Genomic DNA, 24,685 nt, shown 5'->3' on the forward strand with positions numbered 1-24,685 from the left:
TTTCGTTATAGTATGTATATATTCAGCCCTGAATTTCGTTATAGTATGTATATATTCAGCCCTGAATTTCGTTATAGTATGTATATACAGCCCTGAATTTCGTTATAGTATGTATATATTCAGCCCTGAATTTCGTTATAGTATGTATATACAGCCCTGAATTTCGTTATAGTATGTATATTTTGAAAAGGTTTGAAAAGTTTTGTTTGGTGTTTTGAAGTTTTGCACTGATTTTCAATTTAAAGCCGAAAAAATGGAGTTAGAAAGCGTTGAAGATACTTTAAATAAGTACATACCCCCTGCTGAACTAAAAGAAGTAAAACGGATACTTTACGGCCCTGAATGCAAGTAAGAATGGCAGAATGCATCGTTATGTAAAACACTAAAAATAGCACCCGAAATGTTTAAACTGTATATTAAAATAAAATGGGGTAAGATCGCACACGTTTTCATTGTATTTTCTTGTCCTTTTTGCGAGAAAACTAGGAACATTTAAAGCATTATAAAACTGTATCCTCACAACTCCAATAGACCGTTGTTGTTACCATCAGGGCATTTTTTTGATATTAGGCAATAAAAGTGTCCCATTTTCCCCACCCCACTATAGCATAAGCATAACCCACAAGGATAAAGTATGACTCTAGTCTCAATTCAATATGCACTATTTTTAATTTTGAGGACTCTTCAAATAGAGAAGCAAGCAAGTGATATTGCAAATAATGAAGACTTTGAACTTGCAGCATATGAAATGCCACTTTCACAAAATCCTCGTCAAGTTAAAATTGGACTGATTCAAAATAAAATTATTTCTCCAACTGATGCACCTGTTTCTACTCAGGTAATTTAAAAAAAATGAAATATTTGTCTACCAGTCTGCAAAGTATGGCAGTTTCTGACGAGATCTCTTGCCTGTTATTTTCCGTGTGTGCGCGTACTATTGTCAAAAATCCTCATATATTTCTGAGCAACGTTAGGAATTCCTACTTAATTTAATACATATTTTTTCAGTGTTTAATAATTTAGCGCCAGTGGGACAAATTATGGCATGCATAACGAAACAAATTGCACCTGCCATACTCTGCAGACTAGTTTGTCTAGGTTTAATATCGCAAAATTCTGTCTTTTACAATTTTTATTTAAGATTATACACATTTTAGTTTTTTTTTTCATCGAACTTTGATTAAATTTTGGTGAAACAGATGTTTTATAGTTTTTTTATTTTGGTTTCTTTTCCTTCAGATTCATTCGTTGCATGAAAGAATAAGTAAAATCGCAGAAGCCGCTGCTTTATCTGGTGTTAACATTCTGTGCATGCAAGAAGCATGGAGTAAGTAAAATATAGCGCATCTGCCTATAACCCAGAGGTTATGGGTTCAAGGCACGTCGCTGCTACCATGCTTTGACCAAGTGGTCAAAAATGGGTTGTCCAAATTATGAGTGCTACATAAAAAATAAATTTGAAATATTCTTGCCAACGTACATAGTGTCAATATGTTTTAAAGTGTAGCAAGCATACACTAACATTTTAAACTTTTAAAAACTCCAATAATACATTTATATATTGATTTTGTTTTTAAAAAAGTTATTTTGGTATTTGTACCACTTTAATTTGTTATATCATTTACAGCAATGCCGTTTGCATTTTGCACTAGGGAAAAATTCCCTTGGACAGATTTTGCTGAATCAGCAGAAAATGGAGCAACTACAAAGTTGTGTCAAGAGGTAATTAAAACTGAGAGGCAAACAATACATGTTTAGATATTCTGATTCTAAAGCTGTTTATGCTATATCAACTATATTTTGTTAATATAGATTCAGATCAGGCATAGGAAAACGCTAAATTTAAATTAATAATTTAATAAATAAACCTTTTATATATGATGTACTGTTGCTGCCACCTATACTGTACTTGTATTTGACTCTTATAGTAAAAATTTTTACATTCACACATTCTATGCATTTTTCTATATTTTTTACAAGTTTTACCATTTAAAATATATTACTTCATAAAACTATCATTTTGCAAAGTAACAAATCACATAAAAGTAGTGAAGTTATAAATTGGTTGTCCCTTCCCCCCAAAAAATATTGCTACTCAGTACTGTTTCGTCTGTTTGTAAGGGCTTACATTATACACTTTTGTATTCTTCCATAAAGCTATCATTTTACTAAGGAACAAATTACATGAAAATAGTGTGATGTGAAAAATTAATTTCCCCCCCCAAAAATGTTTTTCTGCTAGTGTCTGTATAGGTTTACACCTTTTAATCTCTGACCTGAGATACATTTCGACCAACTATTCCATCCCTGAACCGACCAACTATTCCATCCCTGAAAACCTAGTTATTTTACAGCTAGCGCGCAAACATAACATGGTAGTAGTGTCACCAATATTGGAACGCGATGAAACTCATGGTGGTGTGTTGTGGAACACTGCTGTTGTCATTTCAAACACTGGTGCTGTAATGGGGAAATCAAGAAAGAACCATATACCACGAGTCGGCGATTTTAACGAGGTTAGTCAGCAGTTTTTAAACACTTTTCAGTTTTTTTTTATGCAATTTTTTATTAACATATTTTTAAAAAATCAAAATTTCTTTATAATGTTTTTTTCTTAATATCCTAATTTAATTTTTTTTAAGTCGACCTATTACATGGAGGGAAATACCGGCCACAAAGTATTTCAAACCAGTTTTGGACGTATAGGAATCAACATATGTTATGGGAGGCACCATCCTTTGAACTGGTAAGCAATAAGCATAGTCTACAGTTACAGTATATACATCCTGGATCAGCATTTCTTAAACTGGGGTAAATTTACCTCTGGGGGTAAGTTCCCCGTATTTAGAGGGTAAATGAGCTACCAATCAAAATCCACATCAGTTGACGGGACAGAAAAATTGTGCCAGTTGTAGTACTTTACCAGACATTGAGCAACTCGTTGCCAAAAAGCTAGTGCATATGTCGCAATAAATATATAACTAATGAAATTAGTCGCTTTTTAATAAACGAGCGCCATATTACATTAGGGGTAAATCTAATAGGCATCATTGTTAAAAGGGTAAAGCATACAAAAAAGTTTAAGAACCACTGTCCTGGATCCTATGCATTGTCCTAAAAACTAATTAAAGACTATTAATTCCAGACTCCAGTTGAGATAGAGTTTGAAATTTGCCCCAAATGTTAGGTCTCTTAGAATACTATGCAGTAGGAGTGTAGGACCTCTAAATTTAGAATAGAATTAATTTAATCAAAACTATATATATATTAGTCATATACCTTTGCTAACCTATTTTTAGTGTTTTATTAAACACATAAAATATTCTTTTTGTTTTCTCTTTAAATAATTCATATTTTTTGAATTTTTATCAAAACCTGAAGTAGCATTGTTAAAATCCAGTTACACTGATACTTTTCAAACATAGGTGACCTAGTTGATTAATGTGCCGAATGCAGTATACTTTTGCTCTGTTTGTTTAGGTACTTAACAGTAGCTGAAAGCTGTTTTAAGCACCATTAACATCACACTCTATTATTAAATTAAATTTATTTCGTTTATTCGGTCACAAAAACAAGGTAGGGCAAAGACAGGTAGTAACGCTAAAACAACAGTTGTTAAAACACGCTTATTGATAAAAAAGGATGTTTTAAATAAAATGAGTAACCGCTACACTACATCGTACAGAAAACACTGTTATATGTTATAGGATGATGTATGGTATCAATGGTGCTGAAATTGTGTTCAACCCTTCTGCTACTGTTGGTGCGTTATCTGAACCAATGTGGCCGATTGAAGCTCGCTGTGCTGCTATTGCCAACCATTATTATGCATGTGGTATTAACAGAGTGGGAACGGTAGGTTTTTTTCAATCTTGCTTTGGGTACCATATTTTTACCTTTTTTCTTCATGGTGCAAATCCAATGCACAGATACACATTTTTGGTTTTGGTTCTTTACTTTTTGAAACACTTAATTTTCTCTCCAACTTCAGTTCTTTCTCTTTTCCTTCACTAAAAATATCATTGGTTATTACAAATGATTCTTCTGTTTGTGGTGTAGTTTCGTTATTAATTTGTTCATTAGTTTTTTCATTAACATATTCCAGACTTATTTTGTGCACAGTAAGTAATACACTAAAATTTTAGGGGTCATACGCAAAACCTGGCATAAATCCACAGGGCATGCTAAAGACCCAGAGCATGCTACGCTGCAGGAGCTTGCCCACACAGAATAGAATCACTAAAATGACATGTGTGAATTCAATTAGTACAAGGTGTATGAAATAGAACTTACATGCAAAGATAAAATATGAATTCATGACTCTGAGTTAATTTAGTATTCAGAAGCAAAAAGTTATACCTTCAATTTTACTTAAAATGCTTTAAAATTCTGTATGTTTTTATTTAACAATGTTTATGTAAGTTAATGTGAGTACGTTCATAAAACCTTTGTTTTGTATTCTGCTTTTATTTAGTATAAAAGCCATGGTGTTGCACAAATTTTATCAAAAGTTCTAATTTTAATAGTGGACATGTTTTATGTAGGAAACATTTTCAAACGAATTTACTTCTGGAGATGGGAAAAAGGCACACAAGGATTTTGGACATTTTTATGGTAACTTTATTTACTTTATAAAGTACTTATAATTAAAAATGCCATTTGCACAGCATTTTCAAATTATGTAACTTGAAATGGTTTTATGTTTCACATCACTTAAAATACCTCTAACATTATGCCTATGGTCTAAACTCTAAACGATAACTATATTTAAGCCACAATAGTATACCAATAATAGAGTGTTGTTAAATCAGGTTCAAGCTACATAGCTTCTCCTGATGGTTCAAGAACACCTGGTTTATCAAGAACTAAAGATGGTCTTCTTGTCGTAGCAGTAGATCTTAACAAATGTCAGGAAATTTCAGATAAGTGGTGTTTTAGGGTAAGTTTGGTAGAATTTTTCGTTTATTTTCAGAATATTCAAAATATGATTTTTTTTATTAAAATTAGAGGTACTTAACTGCATAAAACATGGGTTTTTAGTCAGTTTCAATACAAAAATTTTATATATATATGATTTTTTAGGACATATATATATATATATTGTCTAATATTCTAATCTACAAATCGGTAAAAGTGAAATTTTTTGGCATACTTTTTTTGTAAAAAATGCTTTTTGTAGATGACAGCCCGCCATGAACTTTATGCTGATGCATTAAAACAATCAACAGAGTTGGACTATAAGAGAGATATTGTGTATGAAAAATAAGTAAGAAAACACAAACTAGTTCATTTAAGGTGTTATAGATTAAGTTTTTTAGGTATGGTGTATTCCAGTGGTTCCCAAACTTTTTTTTCACCCGGCGCCACTTGAGCTATTCAAAATGTTTGCGGCGCACTTAGCCAAAGGTCTTAGAAATAAAAACGCATTTTACAGTTTTATCGTGTATTTTAAGATTAGGCTCGTTTAAGCATATGAAACTTAAGCATATGAAAAGTGTTGTACCACAGTCTGGACATGATTATTGCAAACCGAAAGAAATAATTGGCATTGTTACGTAATATACAAATCTACTGTACAGATAGAAATGCGAAAACAAACTTTTTAAATTTTATTATTGAACAAACACGTTGGATTTTTATATAAAACAACAATTTATATTGCAATAAAATATTAATACAAATCAATTATCTCGACCATGCTAAATTGGAAATGTTTCTGCAAATTTTCACGGCGCACTTGACGAGTTGCGTCGGCGCACTAGCGCGCCGCGGCGCCCACTTTGGGAACCGCGGGTGTATTCCATACACAGTAGTGGCTAAATTGTCATACAGTTAATTAGACTTAGACTTAACTAATGTTAAGATTGAATGAATTTTGGTGATAGTTTATTTTTCTCATGACACTTTAGTTTTGGGCTGTTTAGGTGCCTTTTAAGCATATATATGTGTGCTATGTATTTACACCTCAGTAATTGTGTTTATCAGTGCAAGTAATTCATGCATTATTTTCATAGCATCAATCATTGTGAAATTAACGCAGTTCCAATTTATCACAAGTGCAATTTGTATATTGGACCTTTACATGCATAAATGACTATGTTCATTTGCCTTTTTTCCTGCTCTCTCTCTTTATTGCATTTTTTCTAATATCCGAACTAAAATCTCTCATATTGTAAGAGAGAAAACCAGAAAAAGGCAAAACGGTATAGTCTTGTTTGCTTCAAAATGTGCCCATTTTTAATCCGTCCATTGCCAAAATAAAATGTACCACGTCCATAACATATTCTGGTGAATTTAAATATATTTTAGCACTACTACGGGAGACCACGTTGGGTGAGACAGGTCAAAAAACACCCTATGCCCTATGTCAAGCTTTTAAATTCTGTTCTGTTTGTAACTGTGAAAAAAAAGTATTGTTCTAAATGTCTTTTTTTTATTTTTGGAAAACACAAATAGAAAAGTCGCAAAAATTCGGTTAAAACACAAATAAAAAAGTTGCAAAAATTAGGCAAAAACTCAAATAAAAAAAGTCGCAAGCCTAGTTGAGAGAACTGATATCTGATGCATAAAACTGCACAATAACGATTCGCGACTCATTTATGCAGAGTTTAGTTTCGCCAAACACAAAACGTACGACCGGGTTCAAAAATACGGTTTGGAACTTTAAAGCGGCCAAGGGCCAACTCTTGGAAGTAAAATTTTTAAATCGGTGCTGAAATCCGTTTCATTACTCTTGGAGTTCTCTTGGCCGTACATATCACAGGGAAAATGTGTTTATAGCTGGTATCTGTTTCAAAATCCCCTTAAGAGTTCAATTTTTCTCTTGACCTTACATAAAGCATGTAAGTTGTAGTTGCCCAATCTACCTAATGGAGAATCGGCGTCGGTTCAAATTCATACGACTGACTCCGATGTTTCTCAAAGGTGAGAAGGCCGATAGTAGGGAAGTGGGTTTACCTTGTGACAAGTCGCAAGCTGCGGGAAAACAAAACGTTATGGTTAAAGTTTGTATAACGTAAATAGTTTACGCTGCTGCACACGATGGTTATTTTTTGTAGCTAAAATTTAAAGCCATTTTAGGGTGGCAGCGAAGAATATGAAACTAAACGGAAAAATTAAAAACCTCATTAAAACATTATGTCATGCTCTAGCATAGGCTACCATGTACAGCCAGTTTTAATTGTTTAAGTTCGAATCTCGGCACGGTGACCATGTTACAATTTAAAGTGTGTATTTTCGATCAGATTTCCTTGATTTTACTGCTGTGGGGTAAAACAGACACCGTTAGCACATATTCACATATTTTCCAAACGTGTATTAGCAAAAAACAACGCACTTTTAGATACGTGAGGATACTGTAACAAGGTAAAAAATGTTTTTCCCAACATTTTTTAAATCAAGCATGAACCATGTTACTCTAATCTACTATATTTCAGCTATTACGAAATATTCACCTTTTATTAATCCCGTTAATTCTTCCTCTTCTTCTAACTCTATAGTAACATCGTCAAGCATGTCAGCGTGTTCGGCACAGCTCTTTTGCGCCCTCACCAGGTTCATTTCACTGCGGACGTCGAGCAGTTTTCGAGCAAGTTTGTTGTCTTCGATTCGCATTATAACCTGTGGCGTCACAATATAGATTCGGATTTAAAATTTGAAAATAAATAGAAATCACGGAGACAGTAATATAGGTTAAACCAAGTTTAGTTTTTTTCGCGGTATTACATGGAATGAATGAATAAATGTAACTTACTTTATCCTCGCGTGGCCGGAAAACGACGGTCGTTAAACATGGGTGTCCTGTTTCAAACACCTCGTGCCAGCTTATCAGTTACCAAGTATGTTACTTTGTGGGCGAAGTTTTACAGCAATTATTGTCTACTCACCAAATCCCTTCGTAGTTTTTCAAACATTTGACCGACGCGTCTGTACCGGGCGCTAACATCTTCTGTATTTTCATTTTTTGTTGGATTTTCAACTAACAAAGGAACATTCGAAGTCTCCGGCAGAACGGCCATTTTTTCTGGTCGGCCAGGGGTATTGTTATTGGCGACATCGGCCGCTTTGTCCGCGAGACTGACAGCTTCATCGCATTCTGGAATAGCTGTGCGCCCATACCTTCTGACCCGCCTCGTTGGCGTTGGAGTAATACCGTCCATGTCTGACGTCATTTTAGTTGGGGTATTGATGTTCTCTGCAAACAGCTGACGGTGGAAATCGCCCGCTGTTACGTGTACCTGCCGGAACAATACACACTCAATCAATATTTCACTAAAGTAAAGAATAACTTTCTACAAATTCGACTTCAAAGCTGGCAGTTTCATTATTTACATTTACAATAAAGGCTTCATTTTACCAAGGCTTTACCTTGTCATATTTGCCCTTTGACAATCCCTTTAAATCTATAGCGTCCCTTGCGTACACTTTCGCTATTAATCCATTTTTAACATACCTTCGGATCTGTGTTATCGAGAACTGCTTCGTATGTAGATGTAGACTGTACAGTAGCCGTACTGTCTTGCTTTAATCGTTGCGTCATCATGTTGTCCAGATACTGCGGTGGAGAGGAACTGACGTACTGTCCTCGCGCTTTCCGGTACTCAATGACCTAAAATGTAAAACGGGTACGTTTAAACTAACGTCATCAAATTTCGTTTTGTGAATGATCACAAAAACATAAATTGGAAAACGGTAAAACACATCAACCGTGTACATTGTATATTATCTTTAGAGTTGGCCGCGTGACAGAAAAGTAACATAATTTTGAGAATTCTGTAACAACAGATGTTTATCCAGCAGTTTATAGTCTAGACTTCTGATGTTGCGAAAAAGATTGCTACATCACGTTTAAATTCTTCAGAGGTATCGGATTTAAATACGAGACATCCAGACATCACGATCTCCCAACACGCAGCGTTATTTCAGGTATCTCTGACCTCAAACAACTCGTGCTTGGAAACAATTTTGTTTTATTTTTTCTTCAGGACCGAAATTTAAAACATGTTTTTCAGTAGTTTTTAGGACCGAAAATTTACAAAATTTGGTTGCTGTTTTGCATTTTACATTAAGTCTGCTACGTGTAATGTTTACGTTGGCACTTGTTTTGCCCTTACGTAATACCGTTTTTGTTTTCTCAGTACCAGGAACGCAGGCCTTTAATCACCAGCCATATTGCCCATATATACACGCAAACCAACACCAGGATTTAGTAAATCTGCCGTACCTGTTTCCACTGTACCACAGAGGGTCGCCTGGTAGCAAGATTCAACTTGTTTGACAGCTCTTTAAGCTGGTGCAAATCGGTTTGTACTTGCAAGCCGTCGATGTTTATATTTCTTCTTGTTGTCATGGTTGCCATTTAGTTTAAAAAGTTTTACTTGACAAAGTAATATAGTAAATAACTATACAATATGTGATCTGCAATGCAAAAAAGTGCACATTAATCAACCATTTATTTCACGGTTTCATTAAGCAGCCATTGGCATATCAATACACAATCAATTTTCTAAGCATATATGCTTTCCTGTATTTTCCGATACAAAAACATAAATAGAAAATTTTAAAATGTCAAGTCTTTGAAGGGTCTTGTTATGCTTACCGCAGAAAGTAATAACAGCCAAACATTTTGTCACTAAGCGATCAAACAATCTCCCGTAAGACCCCAAACACTGCCGCTGTTCATTTAATCCATAAATTGCTATGCCCAATTACATTTGAATGGAACGCCCATTTCCACAATATTTACCAAAACTTTAAATCCGCTAAGTCTGTAACAACGCTTGTAATACGCTGGGCGCGCTGTGTTTGCTGTCGCCCGATTGTCGGCCAAACCTGAAGACCATAAACCATAATTGCCTTTATCGTAGTACATAATGTGCCCGCATTACACACATTTGGTTCAAAGAATTTATCCTATAGCGCATTTACTAATTCAAATTTAATACACCGTTTTTGGACTCCAAAAGAAGCGTATATAGCACTGTGGGGTAAGATGGGACACATTTTGCACATATAATATCTAAATACCATGATCGTGTTTTAAACAATTAACAACGGTCTATGGGAGTCGTGAGGATACAGTTTTATAATTCTTTAAATGTGCTTTGTTTACTACCAAATAGGACAAGGAAATATAATAAAAAATGTCCTATCTTACCCCACCCGCATATACTTAATTATGTAACATATTCATACTTTGGAGACATAAATAGAGCAGTGTCCCATCATGTAGTAGTCTCAAATATCCTTTAACACACGCTCTGAACAAACTTAACCGGGTAATAATTATCTTTTGAATCTTCAGCTTTGTGAGCACTTTTGCCGCAAATCTGTGTCTAGTGTATTTTAAGACACAAAATTAAATTCCTGTTCTTCTTCAAAACTAGTCGTATCTTTCTATCGCTTTAGGGATAAAATGTCAACCCAAAGCTAGCGTTATCAAGCGTTAAAAGTACATATAAGATATATCTACACGTACGTTCCGCGTATTGTACCTTCATTTGCAAAAAATCTTGTTTTATAAAGAAAAATGGGGACGAAAAATCCGGCGTTTATATTCTTAAGTCCATACATAACGCACGTTGCATAACCATAACTTTTAATAACGCTGTTAGTGTAATAGCTTTTTTCATTCACTGTCATACACTCGCGTTTTAAAATTGCATTATACCAACAATATTCTATACTACTTCTAATTCTATCCCTATACGTTTCAGAATTTATATGAGATCTGTCTTGCATTTCATTTGACTCTCTTTTTATAAATACCTGCCTTTTTTTCTGACACGTCCAATTTTTCATTCCAATTACTCCCGCAATGGCGCCTTTCTGGCCGCTGACAAACGTTTCTCATTCCCATTGCCTTTAGCAGCGGGAGTCTTTATCTGCCCATGCGAATTTGGGATATCGCGTGGTCCTATACATACACCTCGCTTCTGGACTATTTTAGTGGTAATTTACAGCTTACACCTCCCGCACGCGTCTATAGTTGCCAGTTTCACTCTAACCACCGCAGCTGCATGGCGGGATCCGCTCATTAAAATTTGCAGGCCGTAATTCGTATGTTGTGGCAAGTGCACTGTAAACAACAAACTCGTGATTTTCTACTTAAAACAATTACTTAAACTTTCTACATGAATATTTACAAGAAGAAATCAGGAATTATACATGTACTCTTATTTGTGCGGTTAAACCGTTCACTCTTCGTCGGTACTTACACTGTAAGAGCACTTGGACGCCTTTGTAACATCGACAATACCCTTGCAGTACCTTGTCATTGAGTCTCTTCGCATTTTAAACAACGGGGCAGTTTAGCTGCTGCCAGCACCCTAACTAAATCTCCTAAAACTGCTCACTTAAACAACTCGTACAGCGCTGCAGCACTGCAGTTTATAAACAGGTCACACAACCTCTTGTTTTTCAAGCAGCAAGCATTTTGAATCCGGTTTATCTTTCGCTGTCCTTAGTTCAGGCCGATTCATCTCCGCCAGTCAAACAAACGACAGAACGTCATGCGAGTTCAGAAAAAGCGACGATCAGGTAGTTTATACCAAAACTTCTCATACGTCTATGATGCACTACCTGCGCCGTCACGATTGCCTCTTACCCAATTTGCATTACTTGTACTCCTTTCACTTTGACAATAAACAATAACACGCCTTTGTTTCAGCTGAGAAAATATATTCTAAACGCCGGTATGTTTGTTACGGTTTTACTCAATCAACATTCGTTCTTTAACTTGTTACAGTTCGCATAACTCATATAAACTTACACGTCCGTGTTTTGTAAACTATAATAGTTTTGTAAAATATATAAGTTTAACTATAGGCCGTCATCTATATATAGATCTATGCATATTTATGGCTGAGTTTTTATATAAACTGTATAGCTACTGTTACTGTTTGATATTGAAAACTTAGCCTATACAAAAAAAGCCAAAACCGTTACAAACGGTTCATAAAAGCTTCGAAGCTTTTTTCTAACTGATGAACTCTATATTGTTATAGCTGTTCTTGCGTCAGCGAGCTTATGACAATACATACAGCATACATAATAAGCATTGTCATATGTTTGTATCTGACCGTGGCTGGCTCATTGGGCTATTGTGAAGTTCTGACTCTCTTGCTCGCTAATAAAGACCTGTAGCCTCTAATCCAAATATTTGCTCTTGTGTTTCGCGCGCGCGACTTTCCGTCAGTTGGGAAAATCTCGTGCTGTTTCGTGCAACTCATTACACACAATTAAGAGCATTAAGTGACGGTGGCTAGTTTGCGCTGTTTAAATAAGAGATAACCGCTCAAGAAAGGAAAGTGTGAACGCCAATGACTTCTGTTTAAAGAAATACACCGGAAAAGTGACGTATAGGAAGTAGCATCAATGAGGTGTAAATAAGATTCTAATTAGTCGTTTTTTTGACTTTATACAATACTTCGTAACATTCCTGTTTTACCTTTCTATTAAAATCACCTAAAAATAATGTTCATTTGACGAAATATTATGCGTATTAACTTTAATAAGGAATTCGATATATTTTATTTTCGTTACTTTTAGATTACTTTTCAGGTATTATGCACTCAATGTAATTATTATTTTCAACATTCACATATAGTAGGGTGGGGGAAGATGGGACAGGACCTTTTCTTTTTATTTCCTCGTCAAATTTGGTAGTAAACAAAGAACATTCATAGATTTATAAAACCGTATTCTTGCAACTCCCTTAGAGCGTTGTTCAGGATATCTGGATGTTATGTGCTAAAGGTGTCCCATCTCCTCCACAGTACTATATGTCGTAAAGGCGTAAACGTTTTGTAATGGTAAGCACATATTTCGCATAGTTAACTATGTATACGAAGTGCGTCATCTCAAATCTAGTGCACAGATTGATTATTTGCCGCAGTCAAACCCATACGTCATACTTTGCTTATTTTTAAATTGGTCGCTAAGGAACCCGACCCTGTATGTCAGTAGAATTTACAACTCGTTAAAGTCATTGTTCGTTTACACATGCAAATCTCTATGCTCTGTCATGCCGTTTGCTTTGTCATATAAGTTGTTTTACTTTGAGTTACAGGTCAAACACCGTATATTGACGAAGTGGGTATCCGCAGTAATAAGTGAACTCGTCTTTCTTTGTTGTGGGAACATGGTCAATAAACATTGTCCAAACTAAAAAAAAACATCAGCACACATTTTTGTCTTAAGTCAGAGTAATTTGGTATTTTGAAATAGAATTAAACTGGGTTTAATAACGATTTAGCTATTTAAAATCAAAAATTAAAAAAAAAAAAAAATGTAATAGAGGCCTAGTCTATATTTTTACTTTTATTTTATATAGTAGGGTGGGGGAAGATGGGACACCTTTAGCACATAATATTTAATATTCGGATCGTGTTTAAAACAATTAACAACAGTCTATAGGAGTCGTGAGGATATAGTTTTATAATCCTTTGAATGTTTTTTTGTTTACTACCAAATGGGACGGGAAAATAGGGGAAAAAGGTGTCCCATTTAAAGTAAGTTACATTCATTCATACATTCATTCTCCCAACCTACTGTAATTTAAATAAAGAAGCATTCATTGTATCAAATCAGAAAACATTGAAAATTCTTTAGTGGTTCAGACACTATAAAAACGGTCAAAAATTTTTATATATAGTAAATCCCATGCATTGTCGCACTGCCGGTTTTTTACCCAACTGTTTTTTACTCGACTTCTTTAGACTTAGAGGCTGTTTTGATTATTGAAACTTTGTTTGTACCTTTAGTTCATATTTAGGCATCTCTATCCATATTCTAATTTTGTTTTTTTTATTGGTACCCTTTAATAATATTTGACAAAAAAAAATACAAAACATGATTGAATCTCAAAATTTACAGTCCGGATCGTTTTAACTAAATGATGAAATGTGATACAGTTACATTCTGAATGTTAATGAATGAATGTAACTTACATTATCCTCGCGTGGCCAGAAAACGACAGTCGTTATAACACAGGTGCTGTGCACCTCGTGTCAGCCCACGTGTTACCATGTATGTTACTTTGTCAGTGATTAATTTTTTTGGTATTTTTTTCATTTTTTATTGTGGCTGAAAGTTTGGACAAGACAACCCGTTAGTGACCACTGGGTTGGAGCAATTGCCGTTAAGTGTCTTGCCCAGAACACATACGCCCACAATGGTAGCAGCGACGAGTCTTGACCCACTACCTCTGGGTTACAGGCAGGCGCGCTAACCACTTTGCCACGGCACCATTCTTCTATTTAAACTCTGATTAATTTGTTTCTGTTTTTTTTTGTGCTGTATCTTACTTGCTGTACTCTTACTAGAATACCATTTTGCAGACATTGACTTTGCTGGGAAGAAAACAGGAGATTTTGCATGTTTATATATTCCGATATCATTACAGTTAGTGATTCTAGCTTAACAACGATATATACAATTCTATGGCACACAATATACTGAATTACATACCGGTACAAACGGTTAATTTTAGTCCTAGAATAAGACATTTCGTACACTATAAAGATTTGTTTGAGCACTGCTTTTTTTTCTAGTCCGCATTTTAAAATCATGTTCGACAAGGTTGCGCGAGGGTTGAAGTTATGAGACAATAACTTGTGTTGAAAAGAGAAAATCGTGCCAATTTTTTACCAAAATAGCAGCATAAAATATGGTTCTGTGGGGTAAGATGGGACACCTTTAGCACATAATATCCAAACATCCTGATCGTGTTTTAAACAACCAACAACGGTCTATGGAAGTCGTAAGAATACAGTTTTATAATTATTTGAAAGTTCGTCATCGTTTACTACCAAATGGGACGATAAAGTAGAATGAATAGGTGTCCCATCTCTTCCCACATACTGTATATAAATTCTGTAACAAATCATGCAAAAAAATCGTGGCAAAGAACAAAAATACCAACATGTTCGACGTAAAATCATCTGTACGGTCACTACGTGCACAATTACGAGAAGCAGTTAATGCAAAATGGCGATACCAAATTTGTGGCAAAAGAACTTTAATAACATATTATAAATTTTCTGTTATTATCATTTTAAATGAATTTGTGGAATCACGGCCTACTAGACATACGGCCTGATAATTCACATTTTACGTTTGAAATTAGAAGGCCTATTATACGTCACAGACACCAATATTTTCAATTGTTACGTCATGTATTTTGCCTAAAAAAGGTACCAGTAATGGGAAAACGCATTGAAAAATATACGAATTTAGCAATGAGGTCAATTATTTACGGAAGTATAGCTACACGCAGCGTTAGAAGCGACCGAACAGCAAAATAACATTATAAATAAAGACTTGTAAACATAATAAAGGCGTAAACACAGTTTACAGCACCAAGACGGGATTAAACAAGAAAGAAATAAAACTTTCATTGAGAAACTCCTCCAATGCTGCTTGTGAGGGCAGGGTTATCCTCAAAGCATTGGATGTTTGATTTGGCAAACCATATAAGTGTCCAACCAACCAACCAACCAGCAAATAACGTTAAATCATTCACTTAATCATCATTTATATAACAATGGCTGAATCACTTGGTTTTGAAGAGAATCTTGTTTTAGGATTGACTACTGTCCACCAAAGCATGTGTTAATAAGTTAAACTAAAGTTGGGGTAACTATAGAAGAGATGGTTGTAAGCAAATTGGCTTTAACGGAATAGTTGGAACCAGATTCAGTTTTAAGGGTTTTTCGCTTTCCATGCTTTACCAAGTGAGCTTCATAATCATTCTCGTAAATTGCACCGTGTGGACCAAGCTGCCAGTCTGCCGTATATAAGCCACTTTGCCGTCAAGTCCGTTCGTCCAGGAGCCAAAAGAACGAAGGTTTCTTCAGACAGGACTGATAACAAGACCAATTTAAATATGCAGCGCACTTGTATACCATGGTGAACTGTAGTTGAATGTATATAATATAATTTGAATGAACTGTATCAGTAAGTAAGTTCAGACGCGAAAGTGTGTCAAAATAAAACATCTGTACATTGACAAATAATCATTGAACCTGCAAACCAAACGACGATTACTGAAACAATCTTGTTTACTAACGCAATGTGCGCTAGTTTAGTTTAGACACAATCACTGGTTTGAACACAGAAGTTGTTTCAGTAGCAAAATGGATATACAGAGCTATACTGTCTCGTAATTTTCTTCCACTGAGTGCGAATCCCAGTAATACGGGACTACATAATCTGTTCTAACCTAAAGGACTACCTGTAGGTTATCTTACAGTTAATTTTAAACACTTTATTAATACAAAACAATCCTAATCTCTAGTAGGCCGTGGTGAATCTCTAGTAGGCCGTGGTGGAATACAGTATTTATCAATTGATGTTTTTGCAATACCAAATTCTTCACATCAGAGTCCGTATATAAACATGTTTATATACGGACTCTGCTTCACATATACAATAAATTGCTATAGGTTACATATTATCATTAAAGTTTTATTATCACTAAAGCTTATAAACTTATGACAAAATCGTAATAAAATGTAAATATTCATAATCTTTAGAATTATTCTTCAGATCCATAATCGCTTATAATATAAATTCAAAATTGCGAATCATTGTAAACTCAGTTTATTACGTCATAATGTTAAACTGACGTCACGTTAAGACAGCTATCCAAAGCTGATTGGTCAGATTGCTCACGTGACTGACGCCCCGCACCAGTTGATTACGCGCATAAAACGTCTGTTCAAAAAGTTACTACTTTTCAGTTTAGATAAGGTTGGTTCCAAACAGGTTACAAGTTGGAAGGAAAGAAGTTGTCTTGCAAGACTTCAGTTAAGTACTATTTTATTACAATATTATTATGACATACTATTTACTATAACATTATTATTTATTAACATATATTATTACTTTATACCAAAGAGATTAAAACCATATCAAAGATATACTAAGTCTAAAGAGATTGGTTTTAATCTCTTTGCTTTATATACTACATTACATTATACAGTAAAAAATCTCTTTGCTTTATACTACATTACATTATACAGTAAAAAATGCTACAAGTTTTGTGGCGTGCGACGGTTCTTTATTACGGCACACGCAATTTCTCAGTTCACAATCGCTGCGGTCTGTTAAGAGTCTTAAGATTGTTGGTCGTTTGGATTTTGCTTTGTTTGTACTACTCGCGTGAATGTTACGTCATAAGTCTCGTTATGAAATAACTGAATAACACGCCACTACCAAAATATACACTTACCTTTACTGTTTTAGGGAGGCTGGTAAATATATGCGCATATGAAGAATTACATGGGCATATGGAGCCATTTTCTTAAATCGTTAAGTCTAAAACCCTACTTTAAAAATCCCATACTAGGTAACAAACTTTAGTTAACACTTGCACTAATGGTGTCTACAAAAATTTTCCAATAAATTTATTATCTAGTTTATTATGTTATATTTGCTTGTTTATGATATATACATTAAATACATTTCCAACAAATTTTAGCTGAAGTTTTGATTCAATAGCGTATTAATATGACCAATTTGTGTGATGATATTATGCAAGGGGCTCACAAATATGTAGGGTGATCAAATCAATGACATTATAATCAAAATTGAATTTTCAACATAAAAGGCACAACAGACGACATAACGTGAAAACAAAGAAGGTCACATGGGATTAGTGAAATTAGGTATGAGAAGTCTGTGCGGTTAACACACTATTATATTAGTTCTCTGTGATTATAATGATATGATAAGGGTCAGAATAATCTTTAGTTTATAAAAAAAGGTCGGACCTCCTGCAAGGTTGTGAAAGATGGAGAATCTTTAATATTCTTCTTCATCATCCAAGAAAAAAATCTTTCTATAATAAGCATTATTGTAGCAGATGTGTTAGCTGCAAGAGCAGTACCACCAAGAGCAGTACTAATAGCACCACCAACAGCAGTACCCTCAACAGCGGTAACAACACCACTAACAATGGTACTAATAGCACCACCAACAGCAGTACCCTCAACAGCGGCAACAGCAGCGGTTGCAGCACCTTGAGTTGCAACAACTCCAGCTGCCGCAACACCTAAAAATGCAATTAAACTACCAGCAGCTGCAAGTATGGTAGCTCCAACAGCAACGTAAATCAACCAAGTTGTCCAATGTGCTTTAACCTTCTCTCTTAGTTCATCAAGCATCTGATTACACTCTTCTTTTGTAGATTTTCGAAGGGTTGAGATGGGAATTTCTTGTTTCACTTTTTCGCTGATATACTTTTTGTATATCTCATGCACTTTGTTTAAAACTGGCTCTCCATACTTTGCTACCTGTATGTAATTTATTAAAGCTGCTTCTACCGAATTCGTTCTCTGTTTGTTTAAAAAATGATTTAAAACAAGGTCTTTGCAAAATTACCTCTTTCATTGTTTCCAAGTATTCAACTGAAACTTCTGCACGGAACAATTGAATAATCCGCTCCACTTTTTCCTGTTTTAAAATAGAAAAAATGGTATTACTTTGCATTAACAACAAACCATACACTTTATAAAATGCATTGAAGTACTGTTGAACAGTAATAAAAATTCCTACGGCTGGTGCTTAGTTTATATTTGTTTGATTTTTTCAATATTTTCTGGAAAAAGGATACCGGTTTCATTGTTGCCATTACACTGTGCTTAACAGTACTTATTTGAACCCAGTGGTAACTAATGGATTTCCCCTTGTTATTCCCTTTATCAGTTACCAAAGTGTATGAAAGAGGACGCCGGGTTGAAACAACAGTGCCCCGGTATGACAGATTAAATATGCCACATTTTTTGGGAAATCCTATCAAAAGAATGTGTGCAACTGTAAATTTATCAATACCGAGTTTATCAAAATGGGCTGCGCTGGTGCAATTCTCAGAAATCCATTGAAGCGAATTAGTCTACATCAGAGTCCTTATATAAACTAATAAACATGAGGTATTTCATCACTATAGAAATGGCTTTTAAAGTTGAGGTTTCATACTCGTTAGCCTTCTTGATTTCAATCACAGCGGGTTTTTAAAGACTCTTGTTTTGATTGGTGCTTTATCTAGTTTTAAACTTTCTTTTCGTTTAAAACTAGTTTTTAATCTCCGCTCCCGTAATCAAAAATAAAAGTTATTCTTCTTAATACAACAATATTGACACACCTTGTTGTTCTTATTCATATCTGTTTTAAAACTAAAAATTTGTTCCATTTCATTTTTAAGTTTATCCATGTTTTCCGAAAAACTGTCGCGAGCTTCAGGTGAAACATTATGTTCATTATTAGCATAGGTTTGCAATGCTTGTTGCTTGGAACTTTCGTGAATTTGGTGAAGATAATCATCTTCTACATATTTACTCTCCACTTTCTAAATGAAGAAATTTTAATTAGAAAACAATATAATGCAATACAACACATAATGCAGTTTATAGCTTACTTCAAATTGTGCAGAATATTTATTTACTGTTCGAGCACGTTCTACACATAGATCATTTTTTCTTTCTCCTGCAAAAGGTATATATTAACAAAAAAACTTATTTTAACTAAGCAATGTTATAATAAACAAAAGTTGTAGCGTTTTGAAATTCTTTTAAAAAAGTTTGGAGCTGTAGCACAGTTGGTTAGCAATCTAAATAAATATATTACAAAAAAAAAACTGCAAAACATGATTAAATCTCAAAATGTACAGTCAGGCCTAGGCTAGGGTAAAGTATGTTACATTCATCCATTCTCTGCAAATTTTAAAAGTAAAACAAATATTTGATACAATTTTCTGCCGTTTTTCCTCCATAGCTTTTTGCAATATTCCATTTTCATATCCTTGAAAACATTCACTAATCCCATCTTCTAAACATTTTAGCAGTTCTTCTTTACACCTAAATCCCTTCCCAATTTCAGAATCTTTAAATTTTTCCAAACAACTTCCAGATGCTTGTTGATGTGCTGCCCGTAAATATTCAACCGTTTCTTCCTTTTTACTTTCCTATAAAATATAACAGTGCGTTGACATATTGGAAATCTTACTACTCTTATATATATATCACATTAACACATACTGTTATTTAACTTATTATAATTACCTTTTCCATTATTTCCACATAACCCATTCGACATTCATTAGCTAAGTTTGATAATTGCTGAAGAAGCAATTCCTGCAATAAATAGAATTATTACGAATACGTAGTTCAACATTTTTATATAAAGTATTAAAATTACCAATCGGTCTTTGTTTATTCTTTCAAACTCCCTGTGTTTTAATTGAATAGCTTTATTCAGTTTGTTCTCACGCTCCTTTACCAAGTCCTGGTTACAGTCACTGGTGGATGTTTTAAACAATTCATGTGCTTTTCTTTCAGCTTCGGCCTTTGCTGTAATAACATCTTCTAAATGTTGTCCACCTGCAACCTAAATAATAATTTAAAATTATTTACTGTTAGGTTGAATCCTTGTTTATAGATATGCCTTATACGATTAACAGAAATAAGATTTACACAGTTTCCCATTCTAATTTGAACTTTCACAAAACTGTGTAAACTCAAGTTGGGTTTGTTAGTTGTTTAAGCTTCCTTACTTAACCATATTTAGAAGAGAGATTCTTGTACATGAGAATTCTGTTAGTATTCCTTTAGGCTCCTATAGCCCAACATGGTACACATTTTCCATAATCTTTATAGAGTTATAAAAATGAAACTTCTCCATCTGGTGATACTTTAGACACCCGTTGTTGGTATATTGTTTGTGAGCTGATTGCAGGTGATCTGCAGTTGACTTCGTGCGCTCGTGGGTGTCTGAAGCTACGTCCTAGTCTAGGTTATCTAGGAGTTGTCGTTTGCCGTTTCCTAGTCTGGGTTATCCAGGGTTTTGGCTGGCAAGAAATCACACGGTTCTGTACCCTCAGTTACAGTAACTGTATTTGTCTCTTTTATTCTTATAATCGTTCTAATTGTTAGTATTTCGTTCTCTCGATATTGTCTCGTTTAGTTTTCGTTTCTCTTAGTTAAAATGGCGATTTACACAACGGTATATATAGCAGGGAAAAAAGGAATTTCGGTTGTCAGACGAACCGGCGTGATAAATGACGATAACGAGGTTATAATGCATAGGACACAATGGGAGCATCGGCGCTAACTCGGTTAACTGCAGGGTGTATCCGCTGCGTTATTGGAAGGTTAGCGCGAGACGTCAAACATTTAGGTCAATATTGGGGACAAAAGAATTTGTGTGACGTAATATTACGACGGGCCGCTACAACACCTCCCTTTGGACATTGAAAAAATTAGAAAACAATAGTCAAATATGCCGGAGTGGTGCTCGTTGTAGAGGCTCGTCTTAAATACAAAAGAAGGAAAGTGTGACTCTCGGGATCAGCTTGGTCCAAATTCGGGTTGCCTGTAAAACATCTAAACACCGCACGTATAGTTATAGTCACACACACAATAACAAAGCATGTAAATAACTGGTAATCTGTGTGCGTGAGTTGTGGGTGTTAGTTATGTATTTTGTATAGTGCAGTGTCGACCAGGGTTTGATCGGGTGTTGTGACATTTCGTTTCTGTAGTTGCACGTGGTTGCGTACACACCCGAACGACTTCGTTTTTTTTAAGCACCGCCGGACACAATAACCAGCGCCACAATATAATGGTAACATGAAACAGCATGTATTTGGCAGCGTTGCAGCTGCCCGGTCACCCCCAAGGACAAAGAAATAAAGGTATAATCCTTATGCTGGCATGTTACCCCCAAGGACAACAATCGGAGAGTTCTCGCGAGCATTTCATAAAAACGATGATCGTTTGAGCGACGGACTGTTTTCCAAAAGTTTTCTATTTTGGACGACATCTTGCTATTCGCTTGAGGTTGACCGGGAGGTGGTTTCGTTTGGCTAGGTTCGTCACCCAGTACAGTTTGAAGTTCAACGGGACTGTCCCGACTAACCTCTGATTTGTGGGATACGAGAGTATCAGTCGTGTCTACAGGCGAACTGCTTTTACGTGCCGCTCGTGTTAATTGAGCTGTGGTAGCGTTTACCCGTGTTTCCGCCATGTTAGTATGATTAATGGCGGAGGGATAGCTAGTTAACAAGGTGCTCATCTGAGGGCGTGGTAAATGTTTGGAATTGCCGGGTTGTTTATGGCGATGTCGAAAAATGCGACGTGGAAAGCGCGGGTCGCGAAAAATTCGTCGATTAGCGATATCAATCGACACACTGAAGTGATCTAGGAAGTCTAGACCAAGAATGGGGTGGCGTACATTCGCGATATGAAACTTCCATTGAAAAGTTCCACAGCTAGCGAGGGAGACTGACATGTGTTGACACCCATAAGCTTTAATGTTGGTGTCGGTCAGTGCTGAAATCGGAGGGTTGGCATGGAACAGGGACATTTTATTGTTTAAAGGAGGAATCACAGAGACCGCCGAGTTCGTATTACCAAGAAATTAATGTTGTTGCGCGAATCAAAAACAAAAAAAATGACTATTAACACGTCTGTTGGTGTTGCGCGCATAAGAATCAGTGTAACGAGTGCGCTGTCTCGTGGGTAATTCGTAAGGCGTATGTGAAGAATGCCTTTTCTGTTGCCATGCGCAAGGTTGTGCACAGCGAATCGCATTACGACCGAATCGTTTATGATAAAAGCATAGACCGGAAGCGGAAAGCGGATGTGGTCGTTGAAATAACGAGCGTGTGCATGCGACCGGGAATTACCAGCGCATGTCTGTCGGGAGAAACCACCTTGTCGTTTACTAGACCTACGGTTGCTGTGCTCATAATTTAACCGTTTGCGATGACCTTTCATTAAACTATCAGTGCGTTCAACCAAGGCGTTAAAATTCAAAAAACTCCACTTGCGTAGTGCGGCCTCTACTTCACAGGGAAGGCAGTTTAATAATTTTATTCGCATGAGCCTCATCGCGAGTGGATGTGAACGATCGTTTCCCAGAATTGATTTCATTTTGTTCACGAAATCAATCGGATCGTCATTCCCAATACATAGTCGGTTTATTTCCTCAAATTTATCGCCATCTGGGCTCGCAAATGCGCGTAACAAAGCCCTCTTAATAAAAAAATACGCATGTTTGGTATCTGGCAAAAGTGCATGTTGTACACGCGAAAACTGTGTAACATTTAATGCGTCGACAACCGCAAGGTACTTATCAGCGTCATTATCTACGTTGCGTTGCCTGAACGTAATCTCGGCACAATTAAACCAAGAGAGTGCGGCAATTGTCCAAAAATTAGGCAGTTTGACGCGATTTGGGGTATTCACATCTTTAATTACAGGCAATAATTACAGGCAAAAATGAATGGACCGAAATATTACTCGGGATATTTGGGCTGCTAACCAAAAAATCTGGATTGTGTGGCGCGGTAGTTACTGGTGTACCGTCGGCGCTATTGAAAGACATAAGGTCGAACGGTGTGCTTGCGACATTATGCAACACAGATGAAATGCCACTAACCTTTTGAAACCCCGGTGGTGATCGAGTAGTGGGTGTGTTCGGAATAGCCCGTTCTTGGACGATTGGTGCACTGTTGTTAATTAGTGGTAGAAATGGATTTGTAGAAAACCAGTTTTCCGTTATGCCTTGCATCGTATGCAATAACTAGAAAAAACGTAAAGTGTTAAGATGTTATATGGCTATAGTATAGATTATATAGCTGACCCACGATAGTCGGGGGCGTAAATATTTTACAAAAGATTTAAGAAAAGAAAAAAAGGTGTTGTTATTGTTAACTATATAAAACAAAAAAAATACAACTGTTGGTTCAAACGGTGCTCCCCCGCGAAGAAACTTCTGGGGCGATGGCGAAGGTCGCTCGATGAAGTGTCACGTTTGTGGTAGCCTACACTCGACTCTCGTCCAATGCAGGTTTTGTCTCTGCTTGTAGCTTGCTTTGATTGATAATATATTTTCTTTTCCTGTTCTTTTGATCACTTTTGTTCGTTTGATCACGTCTGTTCGTTTGATCACGCCGAGGTCACCACTTTTAGACACCCGTTGTTGGTATATTGTTTGTGAGCTGATTGCAGGTGATCTGCAGTTGACTTCGTGCGCTCGTGGGTGTCTAAAGCTACGTCCTAGTCTAGGTTATCTAGGAGTTGTCGTTTGCCGTTTCCTAGTCTGGGTTATCTAGGGTTTTGGCTGGCAAGAAATCACACGGTTCTGTACCCTCAGTTACAGTAACTGTATTTGTCTCTTTTATTCTTATAATCGTTCTAATTGTTAGTATTTCGTTCTTTCGATATTGTCTCGTTTAGTTCTCGTTTCTCTTAATTAAAATGGCGATTTACGCAACGGTATATATAGCAGGGAATTAGTTTGAGGGGAAAAAAGGAATTTCGGTTGTCAGACGAACCGGTGTGATAAATGGCGATAACGAGGTTATAATAATTAACTGCAGGGTATATCCGCTGCATTATTGGAAGGTTAGCACGAGACGTCAAACATTAAGGTCAATATTGGGGACAAAAGAATTCGTGTGACGTAATATTACGACGGGCCGCTACAACACCTTTAGTTACTGATTGACATTTCAGGGATAGTAATATACAGTTATTGCCAGGTCATTGAGTGGCAAAAAGAATGACAACCAAATCTAAAGCATCCAAGCTATTTAAGTATCTTTAAATGCTCATTCAAATGAATAAATTTAAAAAGCCTTTACTTCATACCTTTTTCATTTCCTCGAAATAAACATTCCCAG

General features: G+C 35.8%; 3 protein-coding genes across 9 annotated transcripts in view; 1 reads left to right on the top strand and 2 right to left on the bottom strand.

Moving 5' to 3' along the window:
- Positions 1 to 165: 165 nt before the first annotated feature.
- LOC149724904 (beta-ureidopropionase-like) lies at positions 166 to 6,279 on the top strand. Of its 3 annotated transcripts, XR_016386504.1 has the most exons (11): positions 166 to 348; positions 679 to 838; positions 1,240 to 1,327; positions 1,628 to 1,722; positions 2,355 to 2,516; positions 2,643 to 2,746; positions 3,708 to 3,855; positions 4,545 to 4,614; positions 4,812 to 4,939; positions 5,180 to 5,322; positions 5,793 to 6,279. XR_016386504.1 is itself a non-coding variant. In XM_089892637.1 (10 exons), exons 1-10 carry the CDS (start codon positions 254 to 256, stop codon positions 5,264 to 5,266), a joined length of 1,137 nt encoding a protein of 378 aa, XP_089748763.1. In that variant the 5' UTR covers positions 166 to 253; the 3' UTR covers positions 5,267 to 6,279. The 3 variants fall into 3 exon arrangements, 2 of the variants coding, with proteins under 2 accessions (XP_089748763.1, XP_089748764.1); XM_089892637.1 differs by having other exon boundaries at positions 5,180 to 6,279; XM_089892638.1 differs by having other exon boundaries at positions 197 to 348; positions 741 to 838; positions 5,180 to 6,279.
- Positions 6,280 to 6,413: 134 nt separating this feature from the next.
- LOC149724905 (uncharacterized) lies at positions 6,414 to 9,442 on the bottom strand. Its single transcript, XM_089892639.1, has 5 exons — positions 9,224 to 9,442; positions 8,453 to 8,608; positions 7,887 to 8,237; positions 7,455 to 7,620; positions 6,414 to 6,975 (listed from the first exon to the last, which is right to left on the bottom strand). Exons 1-5 carry the CDS (start codon positions 9,356 to 9,358, stop codon positions 6,863 to 6,865), a joined length of 921 nt encoding a protein of 306 aa, XP_089748765.1. The 5' UTR covers positions 9,359 to 9,442; the 3' UTR covers positions 6,414 to 6,862.
- A 7,961-nt stretch (positions 9,443 to 17,403) lies between these two features.
- The window catches only part of LOC149724906 (uncharacterized), a 65,039-nt gene continuing 57,757 nt past the window's right edge, over positions 17,404 to 24,685 (bottom strand). For all 5 annotated transcript variants that reach the window (XM_089892748.1, XM_089892747.1, XM_089892745.1 and 2 more), the window contains 3 exons: positions 19,145 to 19,348; positions 18,385 to 18,456; positions 17,404 to 18,296 (listed from right to left, as the gene is read on the bottom strand). In XM_089892748.1, coding sequence (XP_089748874.1) covers positions 17,751 to 18,296; positions 18,385 to 18,456; positions 19,145 to 19,348 — 822 coding nt within the window. In that variant the 3' untranslated portion in view covers positions 17,404 to 17,750. The remainder of the gene's footprint in view (positions 18,297 to 18,384; positions 18,457 to 19,144; positions 19,349 to 24,685) is intronic.

This window comes from Ciona robusta, chromosome 14 (genome assembly GCF_009617815.1).
Source record: "Ciona robusta chromosome 14, ASM961781v2".
In the NCBI taxonomy this organism is placed as follows: Eukaryota; Metazoa; Chordata; class Ascidiacea; order Phlebobranchia; family Cionidae; genus Ciona; species Ciona robusta.